Source organism: Nicrophorus vespilloides, unplaced genomic scaffold (assembly GCF_001412225.1).
Source record: "Nicrophorus vespilloides isolate i.1.1-1 unplaced genomic scaffold, Nicve_v1.0, whole genome shotgun sequence".
Classification (NCBI taxonomy): Eukaryota; Metazoa; Arthropoda; class Insecta; order Coleoptera; family Silphidae; genus Nicrophorus; species Nicrophorus vespilloides.
In genome coordinates this window covers 8681-27015 of record NW_017096255.1, presented here as the reverse complement: position 1 = coordinate 27015, position 18335 = coordinate 8681, and the positions used below count along the sequence as shown (strand labels likewise).

The 18335-nt window shown below is 30.3% G+C and overlaps 2 protein-coding genes across 4 annotated transcripts; one reads left to right on the top strand and one right to left on the bottom strand.

Annotated features, from left to right (window-relative positions):
• Nucleotides 1-3909: 3909 nt before the first annotated feature.
• On the top strand, nt 3910-11092 carry LOC108556445 (long-chain-fatty-acid--CoA ligase 4). Of its 3 annotated transcripts, none has more exons than XM_017912573.1 (9): nt 3910-3975; nt 5962-6100; nt 7390-7488; nt 7932-8147; nt 8198-8962; nt 9022-9161; nt 9222-9394; nt 9449-9988; nt 10046-11092. In XM_017912573.1, exons 1-9 carry the CDS (start codon nt 3956-3958, stop codon nt 10198-10200), a joined length of 2247 nt encoding a protein of 748 aa, XP_017768062.1. In that variant the 5' UTR covers nt 3910-3955; the 3' UTR covers nt 10201-11092. The 3 variants fall into 3 exon arrangements, with proteins under 3 accessions (XP_017768062.1, XP_017768064.1, XP_017768063.1); XM_017912574.1 differs by lacking the exon at nt 3910-3975 and adding an exon at nt 5310-5408; XM_017912575.1 differs by lacking the exon at nt 7390-7488.
• A 3037-nt stretch (nt 11093-14129) lies between these two features.
• On the bottom strand, nt 14130-16238 carry LOC108556448 (transmembrane protein 35). The gene is made up of 3 exons (XM_017912580.1): nt 15833-16238; nt 15484-15622; nt 14130-14526 (listed from the first exon to the last, which is right to left on the bottom strand). Exons 1-3 carry the CDS (start codon nt 15941-15943, stop codon nt 14309-14311), a joined length of 468 nt encoding a protein of 155 aa, XP_017768069.1. The 5' UTR covers nt 15944-16238; the 3' UTR covers nt 14130-14308.
• Between the last annotated feature and the right edge of the window lie 2097 nt (nt 16239-18335).

The following is an 18335-nucleotide window of genomic DNA, read 5'->3' as shown; positions in this document are numbered from 1 at the left end:
TTTATTACATGTGACCTTTGATTCTGATTACACCCTTAATGTCTTTAGATTTTTTTTATTATATCCTGTTTCGGATATTTCAATATATGTTAGTGTTATTAAGAACAAACCTTCTAAAAACATACTATTTCTATTTATGGGCTGAAATTAAATAGGAAGTTGATGCAAATAGATTGAGACGAAATATTTATCGGTAATGATTCACCAAAAGTTCAACGATTTTTGTTGGTCGAAAAATGTGAATCATTGGGGTTTTCTGCGGTAATTTATATATTTTTGCGCGATTTTTAGGTTTAAAGTTCAAAGTTTTCAATCCATGTAGATATCGATCTATTATAATAATTACTTGAAAAATAATATTGTGTCACATGGATTGAGCAGTACATAATAGTTTTGTACTTTGTCCTCATCTCACGGTTTTGCTGCTGTTGCGATAAACAGATTGTGTTGTATGTTGAAGTGTCTAATTGCACACCATTCTGTACAAATATATATATACGTGTGTGTTTGTGTCTGTTTCCTACGGAATGACAGAGTGAGAGAGAAATATCCATATCTCTACGCTTTTAACTTAATAACGTTATCTTCACACACAAAGTCCAAAAATCCAATTTCTCATGTTCGTGGATTTAAAAAGGTAGCTTTCGCAACACAAACAGATTGGGCCTAGCTTTCTAAAACTCACGCGTAGTGTATTTATACAGCTATACCGATCACACGTAAGTTTTATTTTATTTAGTTCTCAAAGTTTAATATTTTTTGTTATCTAATTTCAACGGATACATTGACAAATGATTTTTATTCGGTATAATAAAATAGTTTGTTCTTAAATATTTTTTTACCAGGTGTAGGATTAAATTTTGCTTTTAGATCTTCTAAATCCTTCAACTTGTACACAAGTTATTTTTGAATGAATATTCTAGTAAAAATCTTAAAATAGTAAATGCAGTAATCATTTCACTAAAAGGAAAATCTGTAATAATTTACTATTGAAAACATAATGATATTTTTAAGTAATATGTATCCTTGAGCGAAAAAAAAAATGAGTTAACTCTTGGATATCGTTGGTTTGTTTATAAATGAAAATCTGAATGTGTCGGTAATTTGAGTCACATGTATTGTGTTGCAAAGACATTATTTATTCCGCTTTTACCATTTTTTCCTACTTCAAAATGTTATTGTAATAACATTGCAATTCCATTGTTGTTACTGTTTGAGTTTCAATTTCCTCTTAAGCGAAGAATTATTGTTGCTGCCGTCAATTAATGACAATAGAGCGGGGAATAATCATTCCTATGTTTTGTACAATGGATTTTTTTTAATTCATGATTATTTTTTACATTCTCCTTTGGCTGAGTAATTAACTTAAATGTTTATAAACGTAGCATTAAAATATTAGAATGTAATACAGGCGTCCCTGAATTTACGAGGTTTTTTTACGCGTAATTAGTAAATAAAAAAATTATCCGAAAAAATTATATTAATAATAAAAGTGAAGTAGAACTTCTAAATATTCCAAGCGATGAAGATAATAACAAGGAATGGTTGTATTAAATAGCGATAGTGACTCCGAATAAAGTTTACTTCTGTTTTCTGAAAAATCATTATTTTGTGCAATAAATATGTATTTCTAAAACTTGTAATAATTTTTATTTTTGTACTTACAGACTTTATTTATGCGTTTTTAATTGTCGTAAAAAAATACCATATCTGAAAATCGCATAAATTCAGGGACACCTGTATATTCAGATTATTATTTTATTCAGAGAAACTAATTTAGTTGATAAAAAGAAACACGTGCGTCGTGCCATTCCTTATCTATAGATTAGTATGTGATTTTTGAAACAATATTTCCAATGCAAATTATTGTAATGTTGTTAACTTAAATATTTAATAATTAAAGTTGGGAAAAGATTGATGACTAGTACAATGGTATTTATATATATATATATATATATATATATATATAGAACGGAGATTGTAGAGTAACAAGTTTTAACAACCACAAGCATTATTATTTTTTTTTACAAATTATATGTGATAGTTCAGATTCTGGCAGAATGTTTGTGAATGGCGTGTATCACATGATGCTTTAATGATAATAATGATATGTCGCTGTTACGCATACGCAAGGTCGCCTTCAATCAATGTTTCCCTGTCTCTTAAAAAAACATGCAATGAAATAAATGTAATGACATGGCATTTATAATAAGAGAGAAATGAAAAATAAAACTTTACCAGTAAAACTGGGAAGGGGAATGAATATCTAGTGATATTACGTGAGCGTGCAGGTGCTATCTATCATACGAAAGATATACTGGTTACATAATTGTCATATAATTAGTATGCTAATATTATTATTATTGAAATGAAATTAAGTGAAATAAAAATTGAATTGAAATTGTGATAGTATTACATTTATAGAGAGAACCCATAATTTGTATTTTCTTGTTCCATATGTAACCACTTCGTAGACTAATTTCATTCAGTTTCTATAAAAATGGTGCAATTTCGTACAATGTACTAAATATAAATTTGTTTAACCTACAATTTTATTGAAATTTTATTTCACTATCGAATAGTGATTGGAAATGTAATAAAAGAAATGTATAAAAAAATTGTATGAGGCCTTGAAAAATGAGACTATTGCAGATTGAATGCATATTAATGTAATTTCAAGATCAACAGATCTTAATTATATATAAGATGTAATTGGATATTTAATCACGTCCAGAAAGCAAGCGATAGTCACCAGCAGGCGGGTGGATGTAATTCGGTAAATGATTTTTGGACTTTGACTGGCTTGCGAGTCGTGCTATTTGCCAATAGATTGGATTGGTGTGGATACCAACAATTAAGTTGCGTGCCAACATAGCTGACTTTCTGTCAACTAATATTGTGTTTTCTTCATCTCAATTTGATTCACACAATTATATTTGCACTCTGTTTTGCGTCGCTGCTATTCAATCAGTGTTTTTTTTCAAAACATTTTGAAATTTCCCAGATTATTAAAACCGCTGATCAATTACGTATTGAACGTATTTGCGTTTCCTCGACGGACATGTGCATTAATTTCTACGCGTTCGAAATAGAAACCTTTAATGGATTTATATTCGGTGGATTTCCTCATTATTGTAACGAGATGTTCTTAATATATTTTCGCGCTTCAATGATCGTATTTGTTTTATCTTTTACATTGCCGTCCGGAGATATAATGAAATAAATGGACACGTCCTGCACTCTACTCGCTCCATCTGTGTTTTCAATTTGTGTTATGTGCAATTTAAAATATGAGGAAGGATAGGGACAAAAACACTTTATTTTTTTGTAATTTATAAAAGTTACAGAGTTGCCTACTGTATAATAAACATTTATTTTTTATATATATGCACAAATGAGAAATCTTCTGATACATTCAATCTATTAAATTACTCATAAATATTATTACTTTATAATAATATTGTAAATTAACACTTGAGTTTACATTATTAATAATAAGAATCCATAAATAAATGTTCACGAATAAAATCAACAGTTGGCCTCCATAAAAATCAGGATTTTTATTTTTAAATCTCTGCTTTTATTAGCCCAATTGATACTCATTTTGAAAATTTCCTGTAACTGCACGATCCATGACCTACTTATTCTATATATTGTTTTAAACTCGATTATTCAATTAAGTTTAACGTCTCTCAAATCAAGTAATCTAATTATTTGATGGTTATTTGTTCAACATTTTAATTTACAATTTGACTATTATGCGACTATTTGATATTATTTAGTAATCTATTAAACGTTTCTCATTATTATTAATTTGTTATCCTCATTTGGGTGAGCATAGTTAATTATCCAACAATAAAGCTTGTATTTTTTGTGTTTGTTTTGCTACTATGTCGCTTTTATTGAATGTTGTGTTTCTTCATTTTGCAGAAAATATAAAGAAATATCTGCAAAGATGTTTAACGATGAGAAAGCGTGAGTAAACAAAAATAGTTTGAATTGTATTTATTGTTTATTGCTGCTAATTTGTGTTCTTGTTTATGCATGCACATAAAGCTCTACTATTTCTGTTTTGTTTGCCTCTAAAATTTCATTGTACTCTTTATTTTCTGATTGATTTTATCTTTTACCTTATAATTATAGCTACTGCACTTCCTTTAATCTAACTGTTACAATTTGTAGTGATTATTATTAATATTTGTAGTGATTAGTTTATTGCAAATATTAATTCATTAGATTATATTAAGATCATTTATAAATAATAGTTTGTTGAAACTTTTTTTAAAGGCTTTATATTTAAAAATATTTAAAATTTCATTTTCATTAAATCTGAAAGGTTGTTAATCATGGATAAGAGTTGTTTTTATTTCCTTCATTTTTTAATATTTTGCATTAATTATGTTAATGAATATTTAAGATAAGAATTAAAATATCCCGGATTTTTTAATCCGATGTTTTTGTGCATGTAAGTCGTGGCAGTTGATCCGTTTTCTTCAATTCTATAGGAATTCAGAAATTATTTACATATCAGTGATCGATCAAACTACAAAAATTCGTTTGGATAAGATAAGTGTTTCGTAAGAGATAACGATGCACTTGAGTTGCATATTATATATTTTCAATAAGATCAATGTTCATTTTCAATGTACTATTATTTATTAATAAAAATTAGATTAAAAAATTACCAGATTTACTAGTCACTTTATATTAACCATTAATTAAAATAGTATCTTTTTATAAAATATTTTCTTAAAGTGTCTGTTGGTAGTATTCAAACAATGAAACATATTTATTTATAATTTATTTAAAAAGACTGAGTACAAACAGTTACAATATTGTATCTAGAAGTGAGCTGATCCATCATAAAATGATAAGTGTATCTGATTTGACATACAAATAAAATAATCTCTCATAAAAATAAGTATATCTACTAATATATTATACCTTTCAATTTTGAGATGAAAGTAATCGGCGTCACTTAGTTTTTGTAAGAAAATAATAATTGTGTTGTATGAACAGCATAAGCAAAAATCGTATTATAATTGATTTCGCACCATCGCAATAACGAATGCATCTTTTTATATTATTATAATTGTATAAACATGTTTAATTAGTCGTTATCTGCTTTGACCTATGGTAGGTTTGATAGCACTCTTTTTTTTCTTATCGTGCTATTATCAAAATCTTTGTACTCTGCTTCATCGATCTAATCGAATTCGATAAATATAAAACTCATAGGAAACACGTTATCACGTTCAGTTTTCGCCCGCACTTCGAACAGATAGCATTAGCTTGAAAGCACCATTTATACCAGTGTTGCACAAAAAACGAAGTTCAATATATATATATATATATATATACATAGTGGTGCAAAAGTTTCAATTATTGTAATTGGATTTTTAATCAAGGTTTGTGGCCCGTTTTAATATATTTATTTTTCTTAATTTGCGAAAGTTTACGAGATCTCAGAATGTGAAATTTATTTAAGAGTTTACCACTTCTACTGTCATAACAATTTTTTAAGTTTATCATTTTAAACTTAATATTTGAAACAGAATATATTTAAATCATTTTGAAAAAATACGTTTTCCAAATTATATATATTTTTGATAAAAAAATCTACTGAAAATTAGCATTTGCGAAAATATTAATGAAGGACATACATATTTTAAATGTCAATTAATATCAACACTTTAAAAGGAATATGAACGTCGATCACGAATTATATATAAGTATTATTTTTCTGACGCTCATACATAAATACTTTACTATTTATTTCGAAAATATCTATTAACTTATAATATAATTACTGTATAATTGTGCACGTCATTAGTTTAGCTATACTTTAGTTCTTCATCTAAATAATATGTCTATAGTTGTTCTCTTCTTTACGTATATTCAAATTTGTTTTAAATATTTTCAATGAACCGTAAATAATTAAAATATTGTTCTTTTTTGTAGCGATATGGATGGACTTGGGTTTACATTGGCGATCGGTGCCTTAAAGGCATTCGCGTTCGTCTATGATATCATTACATTCCCCGTCTACATTCTGTTCCAGAGGCCATGGAAAGTGCGGGCACTTTCCAGGAGATCGAAGGTCAGTAATAGAAGCATCCCCAAAAGTAACTTTACCATTTAATTTTAACAACAAATTGTTTGATTTTATTGTATCAACTCACGCTTTATTTATGCCTTATTATTTAATTTTAACGTTGTATTTTATTTTTAATAAACCACACATCTTACATAGCAACAATATCACAGCAATTAACAACATTAGAAGCAAAAAAATAGTCTAGTCAAAAAAAAGCAATTGTATAAATTCTTTTGTACAGTGGAACCTCGCTTAACGAGATTAATTAGTTTCGGATTATTACTCTTATAGTGAAATAATGCACATAATATATATACACAAGTTTTAGAAATGATGCTGCAGGCGCGCAATCCTGTACTTCTCATCGTCATTCGTTATGCGAAACGTCGCTCGTCGAGCGAGTGATTTTGGAAGTATTTTTAAATGTGTACAAACATTTTTTATGTTAAATAATGTAAACCTTCCTAACATTCTTTGTCTTTTCGTTAATTTGTTGAAAACGTCAAAAATATTTAAAAAATGCTGTATTTACTACACATTTGCACAAGAAAATAAGTTCATAAATATTCCATAGAATGAAGGTGGAGAAAATAATAATTTCGATGGTTTCCATTAGGTGCTCTTACTCAACACGCTACATAAGGCTGAATGACCATTTAGTAGGAATTACCAAGTGTAGATATAGATAGACTATGTTAATATTGACAGTTGCGAAAAGTTCAAAAGAATTTAAGAACTATATCAATAACACACATTCTGCACATTTTGAGTACCTTTCGGTATTAGCAAAGCTTGCAATAACTTATTATATAACATAAATATTTCAATATTGGTGACGCTTCAATCAAAAACATCTGGTTATCATTACATATGCAACACATAATTTGGTAAAAGAAGGCAATATATATATTTTTGGGGTTATAATTCCATTGTTACAATTAGGTCACGGGAATATCAAAAATCTGGTGGTCACATGCAAATCGAATCTCCCCTTATCATACACATTTTTCAACTCGAATCTTATTTCATTTGCTAAGTGATTTTTACATGAATCTGTCGGTGTTGGGATTTTAAGAAAGCGGGTCTTTCTTTTGCTCGCATATGTATATAATTTATTGTATACTATATGTGTTTAATTGACATGTTTTGTGATTAACTAGAGTATTTTTGTTTTTCGGTTACCCCTGCTCTCCCCACTGTTGCTGATGTAATTGGAATTTAACATTTTCCAACGAAATACACAAAATACATTAAAACACACGGTATTTGCTTGTTTCCCTTTTTGTGTACAGGCTGAGATTGTGGCAATAGAACGAGACCAGAAAAATACCGATTTTAGCATCGATGTAGAAGGAACGGATAAACCGCAAAAATCGAAATCTAAAGCAAAGGTATTAAATACCACACAGAATATATTTTAATTTGATAAATGACCAAAAGAATACGAAAAGACACATGTAAGACATTATGAAAAAGATTGACGGGATACATTTTTGCATATATTATTATTAGTGGGTCATGGGCTTCTTGTTGTATACAATTTTCGGTTAATAACACTTAAATATCAAGAAAAAGAAACACTTGCGCCATATTTTCTATGTTACTAATAAATAATTAACTAATATTAAATGCTAATATTGCATGCTTACTAGATTAGTAGTAGATTGTAGTTATGTACTATTCTAAATATTTTATTAATTATGTGACTAAAACTAATACTATTTGCTTGTATGCGATATAACAATTAGTAACTAATTTCGGATTTGTGATTAATTAAGTATTTTTAATTAAGTTATACATGTTTGATCATAGTTAATAGAACGATTTTATCTAGGCCATCGAAATTTCGAAAGACACACGAAGCATAACGTGGAAGTCTCGCGATGAACCGCAGAAAATTCACGTGGAGATTGTTCGGGAGAACATTAACACAATGGCTAGGATGATGGAACATGTTGCTAAGAAATATGCAAATAAGAGATGTTTGGGTACCAGAGAAATTAAAGGGGAAGAAGATGAGGTTCAGCCTAACGGAAGAGTTTTCAAAAAGGTAAAATCTACATGAAACGGCAATCAAAAGTTAATTTGAATTTTTTTTAGTACAATATGGGTAATTACACATGGAAGACGTATGCCGAAGTGAACGTATTGGCCACGAACTTTGGAAGGGGTGTCCGTGAATTGGGAAATATGCCAAGAGAAAATGTCGTCATTTTTGCGGAGACTAGGGCTGAGTGGATGATCGCTGCCCATGGGCTATTTAAGCAGAGTATTCCAGTGGTCACGATATACGCCACTCTCGGCGATGAGGCCATCGCCCATGGAATTAACGAAACCGGTGTCACAACTGTCGTAACCAGTTACGATCTCATGCCTAAATTCAAGAAAATCTTGGCAATGACTCCAAAGGTCAAAACCCTCATCTACATGGAAGATCAATTAAAGAGCCTTGACAACAACGGATATGGCGAACAAGTCACGATTCACAAATTCTCTGAAGTCCTGAAATTGGGATCCACCTCACAGTTAGGAAACACCATGCCATCGCCAGATGATGTTGCTATTATCATGTATACCAGTGGCTCCACAGGCGTTCCGAAAGGCGTCATCCTCGTGCATAACAACTTAATTGCGACCATGAAAGCCTTCTGTGATAATACGGTCATCTATGATGATGATTGTCTAATTGGATTCTTACCTCTCGCTCACGTCTTTGAACTCTTGGTAGAAAGCGTTTGCTTGTGCGCCGGCGTTTCCATCGGATATTCAAGTGCACTCACCATGATTGATACGTCCAGCAAAATAAAAAAGGGTACCAAAGGCGATGCTTCAGTTCTCAAACCTAGTGTGATGACTGCCGTTCCGGTAAGTTTTAACATACAAATAATATGTATACATTATTAAATAGTCCACTTTATTTGCAGTTGATCTTAGACAGGATTTCTAAAGGTATCCAAGAAAAAGTAGGCAAGAGCAACCACTTTTCCAAAGTTTTGTTCAATTTTGCTTTAGAATACAAACAAACATGGACGCGTAGAGGATATTGTACACCACTTTTAGACAAGTAATTTGTTATAATTTCTTTGTAAAATAGACTTGAGTCTTACTTTTGTATATATTTTAGAATTGTCTTCAGCAAAGTTCGACAACTATTAGGCGGAAGGGTAAGGTATGTGCTCAGTGGTGGTGCACCACTTTCGCCAGACACACATGAACAAATACAGTTATGTCTTTGCGTCAAAGTCGTCCAAGGTTATGGTTTAACTGAAACTACATCCTGTGCAACTATCATGGACGGTAAGGTAGAATTCTATTAGCAAATATATATTTCTCATTTACTATTTTCATCAGCTCATGATATGATTTGCGGACGCGTCGGTCACCCAACAACTTCTTGTCGCATTCGAATGGTCAACTGGGAAGAAGGAAATTATCGTGTGACAGACAAACCTTATCCTCGTGGAGAAGTCATTGTCGGTGGGGCCAACATCAGTGCAGGCTATTACAAACTTCCCGGAAAAACGAACGAAGACTTCTTTGAAGAAGATGGTATGAGATGGTTCAAGACAGGAGATATTGCTGAAGTGCAAGAAGACGGTGTCGTGAAAATTATTGATCGTAAGAAGGATTTGGTAAAATTACAAGCCGGCGAATACGTATCTCTAGGCAAAGTCGAGTCTGAATTGAAGACTTGTGCAATCATCGATAACATCTGTGTGTACGGAGACTCAAGCAAGCAATATTGTGTTGCCTTGGTCGTTCCGAACCAATCCATGCTTGTCGACTTAGCGGCGAAACGTGGAATCTCAGAGAAGAGCTTCGAGGATTTGTGCGCAATTGCTGATATGGAGAAAGCTGTGCTTCAAGAGCTTGCTGAACACGGAAAGAAATGTAAATGAATGGCACATAATTTTATGTTTATCATTATTAATGTATATGTTTTAATAGGTAAATTGGAGAAATTCGAAATCCCCGCCCAGGTGAAACTCGTAACAGAAGTTTGGTCACCAGATATGGGTCTCGTGACTGCTGCTTTCAAATTGAAGAGGAAAGACATCCAAGAACGTTACCAGCACGAAATAAACAGAATGTACGCTTCCTGAAAGTGGGACAAACTTTAGAGTTTAGTTGTGATAATATTCCATAGACTACTCTACTACTATATATACATGCATTTCCGTTAAGTTCTTCATTTTCTAAAATTATACTTCATTAATTGTCTTTCGGGAATAAGGAAAGATAAACAAAAGTAAGTTCAAGTGAGTGTGCATACACGAATCTTATTTATATATTTACTTATCCATATTATTGCTACTACGTCTTTTTAATATACAGGTTTTTATTAATTTTAATAATTATTGTTATTTATTATTATTTTGCTCTGTCAGTAATTTGTAAATGGAAATACTTAATTATTTCGCAATTATAATAGTACGAGTTTCGAAGCTTAAGTATTTTTTTAATTGTTACTATTGTTTAAGATATTGAAAGATTGAGACTGTACATGTATATATTTATATTATATAATTATAAATTGAAACAAAATGAATTCTTAAAGGAGAACTTAGGCGCGGGCTAAAATAAATTATTATATATAGAGAGTTCATTCTAAAATTTAAAGATAACTCTAAATTTTGGAATGCAACTGCCTTAAACAAATCAATTAATATATTGATTATATTGTCCTTACTGTGTATGCAAGTACTGAGCGATTATGTGAGTGTGTAAATATGAAAAATTGTACTTTTTTTCGTATCTTTTTAAATATGTATTATTTTGTTTTTGATGTGCAACAAAGCGTAACGTTGTCAGAAGAACGAAGAACCTGAAATGGAATTACATCACTTCTTATTTATTCTTTGTTGATTAGGTGAATAATAATAATATTTTATTTTGAACGTATAAAAGATTGTGAAGTGGTTTGCGTCTGCATACATGTGTGTATTATAAAAAAATGTTTATATTATAAATAAATGAATGAAAGGTGAAAGAAAATACGGTTTCGTTTTATTTATTGTCTAGATGTATTAAACTTTTTCTTTATTATAGGCTCCATTTTGGGGCTATCGATCTAGGAAACGCTTCTGCCATTATTTTTTAAAAGAAATAAATTTTTAAATCAAATATTTTTAATATAATTTTTTAGAAAATTGCTACATGCTCTCTGCTTAATCTTACTACCTTTGTCGTACAAGGAAGGATCTGCACATATTCTTGGTTACAGCCTATTTAGTTAGTTTTTTGCATAATTAATAATATTGGAACGAAGTTATAGATTTACGATCTCAGTTCCTTGTGTTTGTTTTTGACTATTCATTGCAATGACTCATATTTTATACCGATATTTGTTTGTAATTTTCTGTATAAATTTCCCGGTATTATTTATTTGCTGGTCATAAATATATTTCTATTTAATGTAAAAAGCAATAGTCTGTGTCACTGAGATCATTTGCTTTATTTTTGTACCAAAACATATATATATTGAGGTATTATATATGTCGGAGTATCTACAACACCTGACCAACACCTGACAACACCAACAGCACCTGACCAAACATCGTAGTCCACACATGGCAGAGATACAAAGAGTCATTGTTTCCACGATGGAGCGTGTAAACAACAGTTCTGCCAAATAACATTGTCAGCACTTGGGAGAACAAAGACGGATACGTGTGCATGATCGGGGCAGCACATCTTCGGGGTCTTTTGGGAAGAAGGGTATTTCCCCCGGAGGAGTGGGAGTGGAATACGTCAGCGGGAATGGAGTCATTCGGTTTCAGATTCAGGAAGGCCACAGTAGCTGAGACTTATCGCTGATGTAGATCACTAGCTCTGAGATTGCAGAAGTATTAGTTTACTAAGTTTATTAACTATTGTTAGTGGTTATTTGTAATTATGGCTTCTCCAAACGCCTCACTAGGGGAGTAATCCTGACGATTCGACATATGTGTTAAGTAACATTTACAGATGATCTGACAATTATATTTTCAGATGAGAATTCAATAAATTATAATCAAGTTATACAATTTGTTAAACTGATTACTGAAAATGAAATCATAATTATAGTGAAAGCAAATAAGATTTTGGAGATGCTCGTATATATGTTTATTAGAGTAGATCATGGCTTGTTACAATACAGATTGATACATAGGATATATATGTTACAAAGGTTTCTTACGTAATAATGAGTCCGAGGCCCGAGGGCCAACACAGAGAATACACACGTGATAATACAGAGAAACTTACATGTTATTAAGATACAAGAGTAGCGGAAGCGAAGACGGAAGTAAGAGAAGAGAGCGGATACAGATTTGTCGCCGCTTATATACCCTAACCAGGTAGAGCCCTTATCGGACCTTCCTGGAATACCAGCTGAGGGCTGGAGTGGGGCGCACCGTAACGGGCTTGTAGGTGACGTCATATTAGCGGGCTGGAGTGAGCACCACAAGATAATAATTATAAGATTAATTGCATAATTAATATAAAGATTAAAGTTGAAATTGCAACTAAAGATTATTTACCTCAACTAGCGAAAATTATAGAAGATTTAGATGAATTGCTATTTCATAAAACAATTGAGGATGATGGAATAAAAGAGGTTGTCTCCGCTCACTACAAGTTTAATAATAAAAGGGTTTCAACCAGGCAGGAAATTCGAAAACAATATATTTACCTTGTTCAAAATTCGTATATTATGTATCTATGAACACCATTTTTTTAATTATTTTTGGCATGTATGTTTTGATGTTAATAAAATAATAAGTATATTCATTGAATGTGTTACATTTTTGATCTAGTAACAACCTGAAATGTAAACAATTTTAAATATAATACTTTCTGTTATGAAACCAAAGTTTTTCAGAAGTTTATGTTTGGTTATAAGTTTTGTTAATATAAATTGGGCTAGTTAGTCTTTCAATTCTGGGTTTGCTGCAACATTATTTATGTTTACTCCTCCCATTCACAGCTTATTAAATAATACTACTTCTCCAGTAAGCTGAACGATTGCATGGAATTAATGTTATTCTCTGTTTTCGGATTTAAACAATTCGAACTATATATTTATTTATTAAACATATATAGTAAATATTAAAATTTTCTAAAACTCTTTATTTTTACCAAACATCCACAATAAATTCAAAATGTACATACCGTATTTTAATTATATAAACGAAACACAAAATGATTCTAAAATGCGTATATTTTGCTTCTTAAATTTCGTATTAACGATAAACAAATTAGATATTTATTATCATTCATATAAATATAAAATAATTGAAACACTTGGTAACTTATGTATTTAGTGATTAAATTATATAGACAATGAAAAATACACATATCATATGTTGATTTTATATTGCTATTTTTACATTGAAATGTATTAAAATATTTAAAAATTATCACATATATTTATAGCACATAGAATTTGTAACACTAAATTAGTAAAAGATTGTGTTTGTTTTTTATGGTAGTATTTTTAATTTAATAATATATAGATATTTTTTGCATACAAATATGTTTGTATGGTCTGTAGTGCAATTATTCAAATTTGCAAGTGTGCAAGTACTAACTAACATTACTATTTAAATGTTTTCAAAATTTAGCTATTTCTTACTTTAAAATAAACTATATGTATGTTGGGTTGCATTCAAATTTAAAGAAATCACCCAGCAATATTTAAGAACAATCTGTAAGGAGCAAACACATAGGGAGCAAAATATAAATAGATTGCATGATAACTGTGTGTTTTTTAAGTGATAACATAATTTTAAAATTCTTTTACTCAATTAAATTGTACAGCTATTACTTTATCAGGTATCAATGTTAGATATTGAGTGAATGAATAATGTTTATGTGAATAGAGTGGAGTGTTTTGAATAGGATGCTTCTGAACTTGGACAAATTCAAAACAATAACAATACATTCAAAACATATGAGGATTTTGATTGATGTGCTGTTTATGAATGAACGGGATTGATCTGCTTCGCTTTCTTTAGTTAGGACGGGAATTTTGCTCAAAAACAAGCCAACAAAAAACAAACACGTGTTTATAGATACTTCATTTTTTGAACTTCGTTTTTTTCTTCTTCGTCTTTTTCAAAGTGAGGGCACAATTTACGTCACAATAAACACGAGGACATAAGATTTATATTTATTCTGTAAATCATGAGTGAGAATGTGAATGTGCGAGGAAATTCATGTTTATTGCTATTATTCCTGCTTGAAGCCGCCGTTCGCCTGGGCGGCTTCAACTTGTTCAGTCTGCCTTCGACTGATTTGCCAATAGACCACTAATCGGCCTGATAACATAAAGAGGAATACTAGGGCCGGGGCAGTTCGTTCCAGTTTATCCGCCACCATATAATGCGAATACACTGCCATCAATGTCAATAAGAGAAGGCATACGTTGGCGCAGTTTCTCACTTTATCTGCAAAAGAGAAGAAAAAAAATGAAATTAAATCAAATGTAAAAGCAAATTACATGAAAACGTATGCAAGTTGCACTCGGCAGTGGGAAGAATGTTGCAAGCAATGGAAATCTGGGATGGATGCGGTTGGCACTTTTAAAATTAGCAATTACTTTGACCGTAACCCACATAAATTTGATTCAATGTTAATTTTATTTATATCCCGCTCGTACAGAAACCCACAACATGATGCGTATACAAACAGAATTGCTGATTATTTCTGCTCTCAACAACTGACCAATTCATTTCTCATACTAGAAATTAATTAACCAATTCATTTATTAATGTTATATTTAAAATATGTAATTTAGAAACAATATAGTTCAAACTAATTAGTTTGATTCGGTATATTAATTATATAAGGATCTCTTTGAATATAATCTTTTAACAAATTATTTAATTAAGAATTTAATTATATATCATGCTTATATCGAATAGATATCTTAATTCATAATATTAGATTCAGAAGAAATTTGTTATTGATAATAATAGTAATTTCTATTATATACAAAATGAAAGCATATAATTCTTCGTAACAATAAACTGAAGTTATTCATTCATATTAACGTTTTTCTACGAAGAAGTAATAATTTTTAGTGAGATAATTTGTAGTAAATAATATACTTTCGAGTTAGTTGAATCCAATAAATGCACTCGTTATAGCGATAAACAGTGTTTTGTTTTGTTTTTAACGATGTTGAACAAATAAAATTATGTTTGTGAAGTCGCATTATTTGAAGCTGTGAGCGTATCGCAGACTGAAAATAATTATGCTTAATGTGCGTTTCGTAATGCGTTTGAAAATTTCATATGTAAAATTATATTTTGCAACGAGATAAAAGGAATGCGCATAACTTTTTATTGTTGCGTTCCTTTAATTGCATTAAATAAATGGACATGATTTCGATATCTACTTACGATTTGGAATAAAAGCCATCGCGAGGCCGCAGATAATCTCCAGCGTCCCAACAGTCCGTCTGTACCATTTGCTTGGTACCTTGAAATCCAGCATCTCAGAGAATGGAAACACCTTCGCATACTTCACGTACTCCTTCCGCTTTGTGGATGAAAACGATAATCCAGGCACGAGCATATAAGAAAACAATAGATAATTACATTATCACATATGTTATACTTTTTTGTATATATAATTTATTTTTCTGTTGCGGACGTGTTTCGGTCCAAAATCGAAAAGACAAAAAATATTTCGCATTTCGGCATAACGCCAAAATTCTAAAATATTCCGTTGTGTAATATGATTGCTCACCAAATCCTTGTGCAGATCCTTGGACACGTAGCTAGATAGCTTGATGAAGCCTACGAAGATGAAGAACAGCCCAAGCAATACAGATAGCGACTTCAGAACGATCGAACCCATTTCGATTTGCGTTCACTTCCGGCCACAGATTGATGCAATGGAAAAAAGGTGGATCAACTTAAAACTGCAAACTATTTTTATTTCGTTTTGATTTTGTTGTTAGTGTGCTATCGCTTGTAGATCACTCGATCACAACATTACAGGTCGTGTTTTTTGTTTGTTTGTTTGTGTTTTGGTTAAATTTTGTTTGGTTCGTCGGATCGGCGGCACAATGTTCTGGCCATCGTGAATTCGTGTGACGCTCTGACGAAAATCAATAGACATAGCCAGAGCGTCGCGACGCCACTGCCTCCCTCACACACATACACACACAAACATATATATTCACGTATATTATTTGCGACGACGCTGCTGCTACTGTTTCTCCTGATGTTCGGACGCAATCATGTCAAGGATCGATTTATATATATATATCGTTTCCTAAATATCATAAGTTAAACAATAACTCACCTTTATTCGATTCCTTTAATCAATTTCTACTGTTATTATTTTATTTATACGTAATATTTTACGAATAAGAGTTATGTCTATAAATCTATAAATTATCAATAAGTTTAAATTACGATTCATCATGCAAAATACTGTCATTATTGACTCAATTATTATATCCCGATTAACGCATATTCTCTATATTTTTTTAACAGTTTTAAGTTCAAAAGATGTTGTCACAATGCATTGAAGTAACTTTGGCTATTATGTTTTTTTTTCTGAAATTGATTAGATAGTAAATATGGCATAGATGTGTAGATATATTATTTATAACTTTATATATTATAAGTAATATCATGATTTCAATAGATAGCGACAACTTTATTGTCATGAAATGCATATTTTTTGTTATCTCTAGAAGCAAATTTAAAATATTTAAGAAAATGAAATAGATCGCAATTTTAAACATTCTTTCATAGAACGTAAATTTATTATTTTAAAATTTATTTTGTTGAAAATGTTAGTCATATCTGCTATAGAAGACAATTATTACAAATGGTAGCCAAATGCTTCAAAGACGGATATACTATTTTTACAATATCACGTTAAAAATGCTTTTACGATTGTTCTATCAAATTATACTACTAAAATTCGAAACTATTAATATGCGTTACAACTATTTCAGTTAAGACGTTTTATACAATCAGGCGATTTTTATAAAAAAAATTGAATGATCAAAAATTAAATTATTACAATGCTGAAAATGTTAATTCGTTTATATTGAAATCGAATTTTTTGTTTTTGCATTTATTTATAAATGATACGATTATGTATTTAAAAAGATAGTAAGAAATAAAATAAAAAATATTTACAAATAACTGTTCATAATTGAAATTAAAACAGCAATAATTGGAACGAAATAATTTTAAATATTTCATAAACAATACTATCATGTACTTGATGTATTTTATATTTAAACATGTAATATTAAACTTATTAAAAAAGAAACCTATAAAATTCATGGACAAAATGGAGATTTGTGAAAGTGTCTAGGTTCTGGCTTCGTATCAATGAAACTTCCTAACAAATACATATATTTAAGTATGTAAATACGCTTACCGAATCAATCGATGATTTTCTATATACATTCACGATTCTGTTGTGCATATGATCTCTTTATTCACAAGTATATTTTTATTCATACATACGTACACTTTGCAGTCAGATCCTAACGTTATTTCGATTCGATTTAAACGACTTTTATTTGTGTAAATATGCAATACAGAGAATGGTAATTGTTAAGGGGTGGCGTATATGTGAGCTTGTCGCTCATTTAGCCAGAAACGTTATTTCTGTCAGACCGTACTTTTATTTTTCCTAAGACTTGTTTTATCAAAAACACTATGACTTGAAAAGTTATATGAATATTGATTAATATACACTACAGAAAGTATTTTAATTGAGCACTTTAAAGTGAAGAACTGGATGGTTCACTATAATTACTCAATTTCAATAACTTAATTAATAATAAACGTCTTTTACTAAACATAGTATAATAGACTAAACTGTATAATTATGATATAAAAATAATTATGCATTATTTTATTTTTAATTAATATGCCATAATAGATATGAAGTAAAAATGAATGTAACCTTTATATTACATGGTACTATTAACTTTGTTTGACGAACTGATTATAAAAATTATAAACAATGATTTAGGAACTCTTACAGCGCTGTTTGATGTTTATATTTTGGCCATGTGTGTTTATTTTAAGAGAGATATAATCATTAAACACCTATTTATTTTCCACCGAGAAATCATTAAATATAGCTTTTGGTAATTCTGGCTATATTGATTTTATCTTAGTGTTCATTATTAGTAGTATATGTATTTAGTAGAAGATTTACCTACTAATTATACATAGTCTTTCCAATAATTATATGCATTCATAAATAATAA

Bases quoted from the DNA above. Each gene is read 5' to 3' on its own strand.
- LOC108556445 (XM_017912573.1), top strand. From the start codon at position 3,956: ATGTTTAACGATGAGAAAGC. The intron at 8,148-8,197 runs GTAAAATCTACA...AATTTTTTTTAG, and splicing joins ACGGAAGAGTTTTCAAAAAG to TACAATATGGGTAATTACAC. The intron at 9,162-9,221 runs GTAATTTGTTAT...TATATATTTTAG, and splicing joins TGTACACCACTTTTAGACAA to AATTGTCTTCAGCAAAGTTC.
- LOC108556448 (XM_017912580.1), bottom strand. From the start codon at position 15,943: ATGGGTTCGATCGTTCTGAAGTCGCTATCTGTATTGCTTGGGCTGTTC. The intron at 15,623-15,832 runs GTGAGCAATCAT...TCATCCACAAAG, and splicing joins AGGATCTGCACAAGGATTTG to CGGAAGGAGTACGTGAAGTA. The intron at 14,527-15,483 runs GTAAGTAGATAT...TCTCTTTTGCAG, and splicing joins GATGGCTTTTATTCCAAATC to ATAAAGTGAGAAACTGCGCC.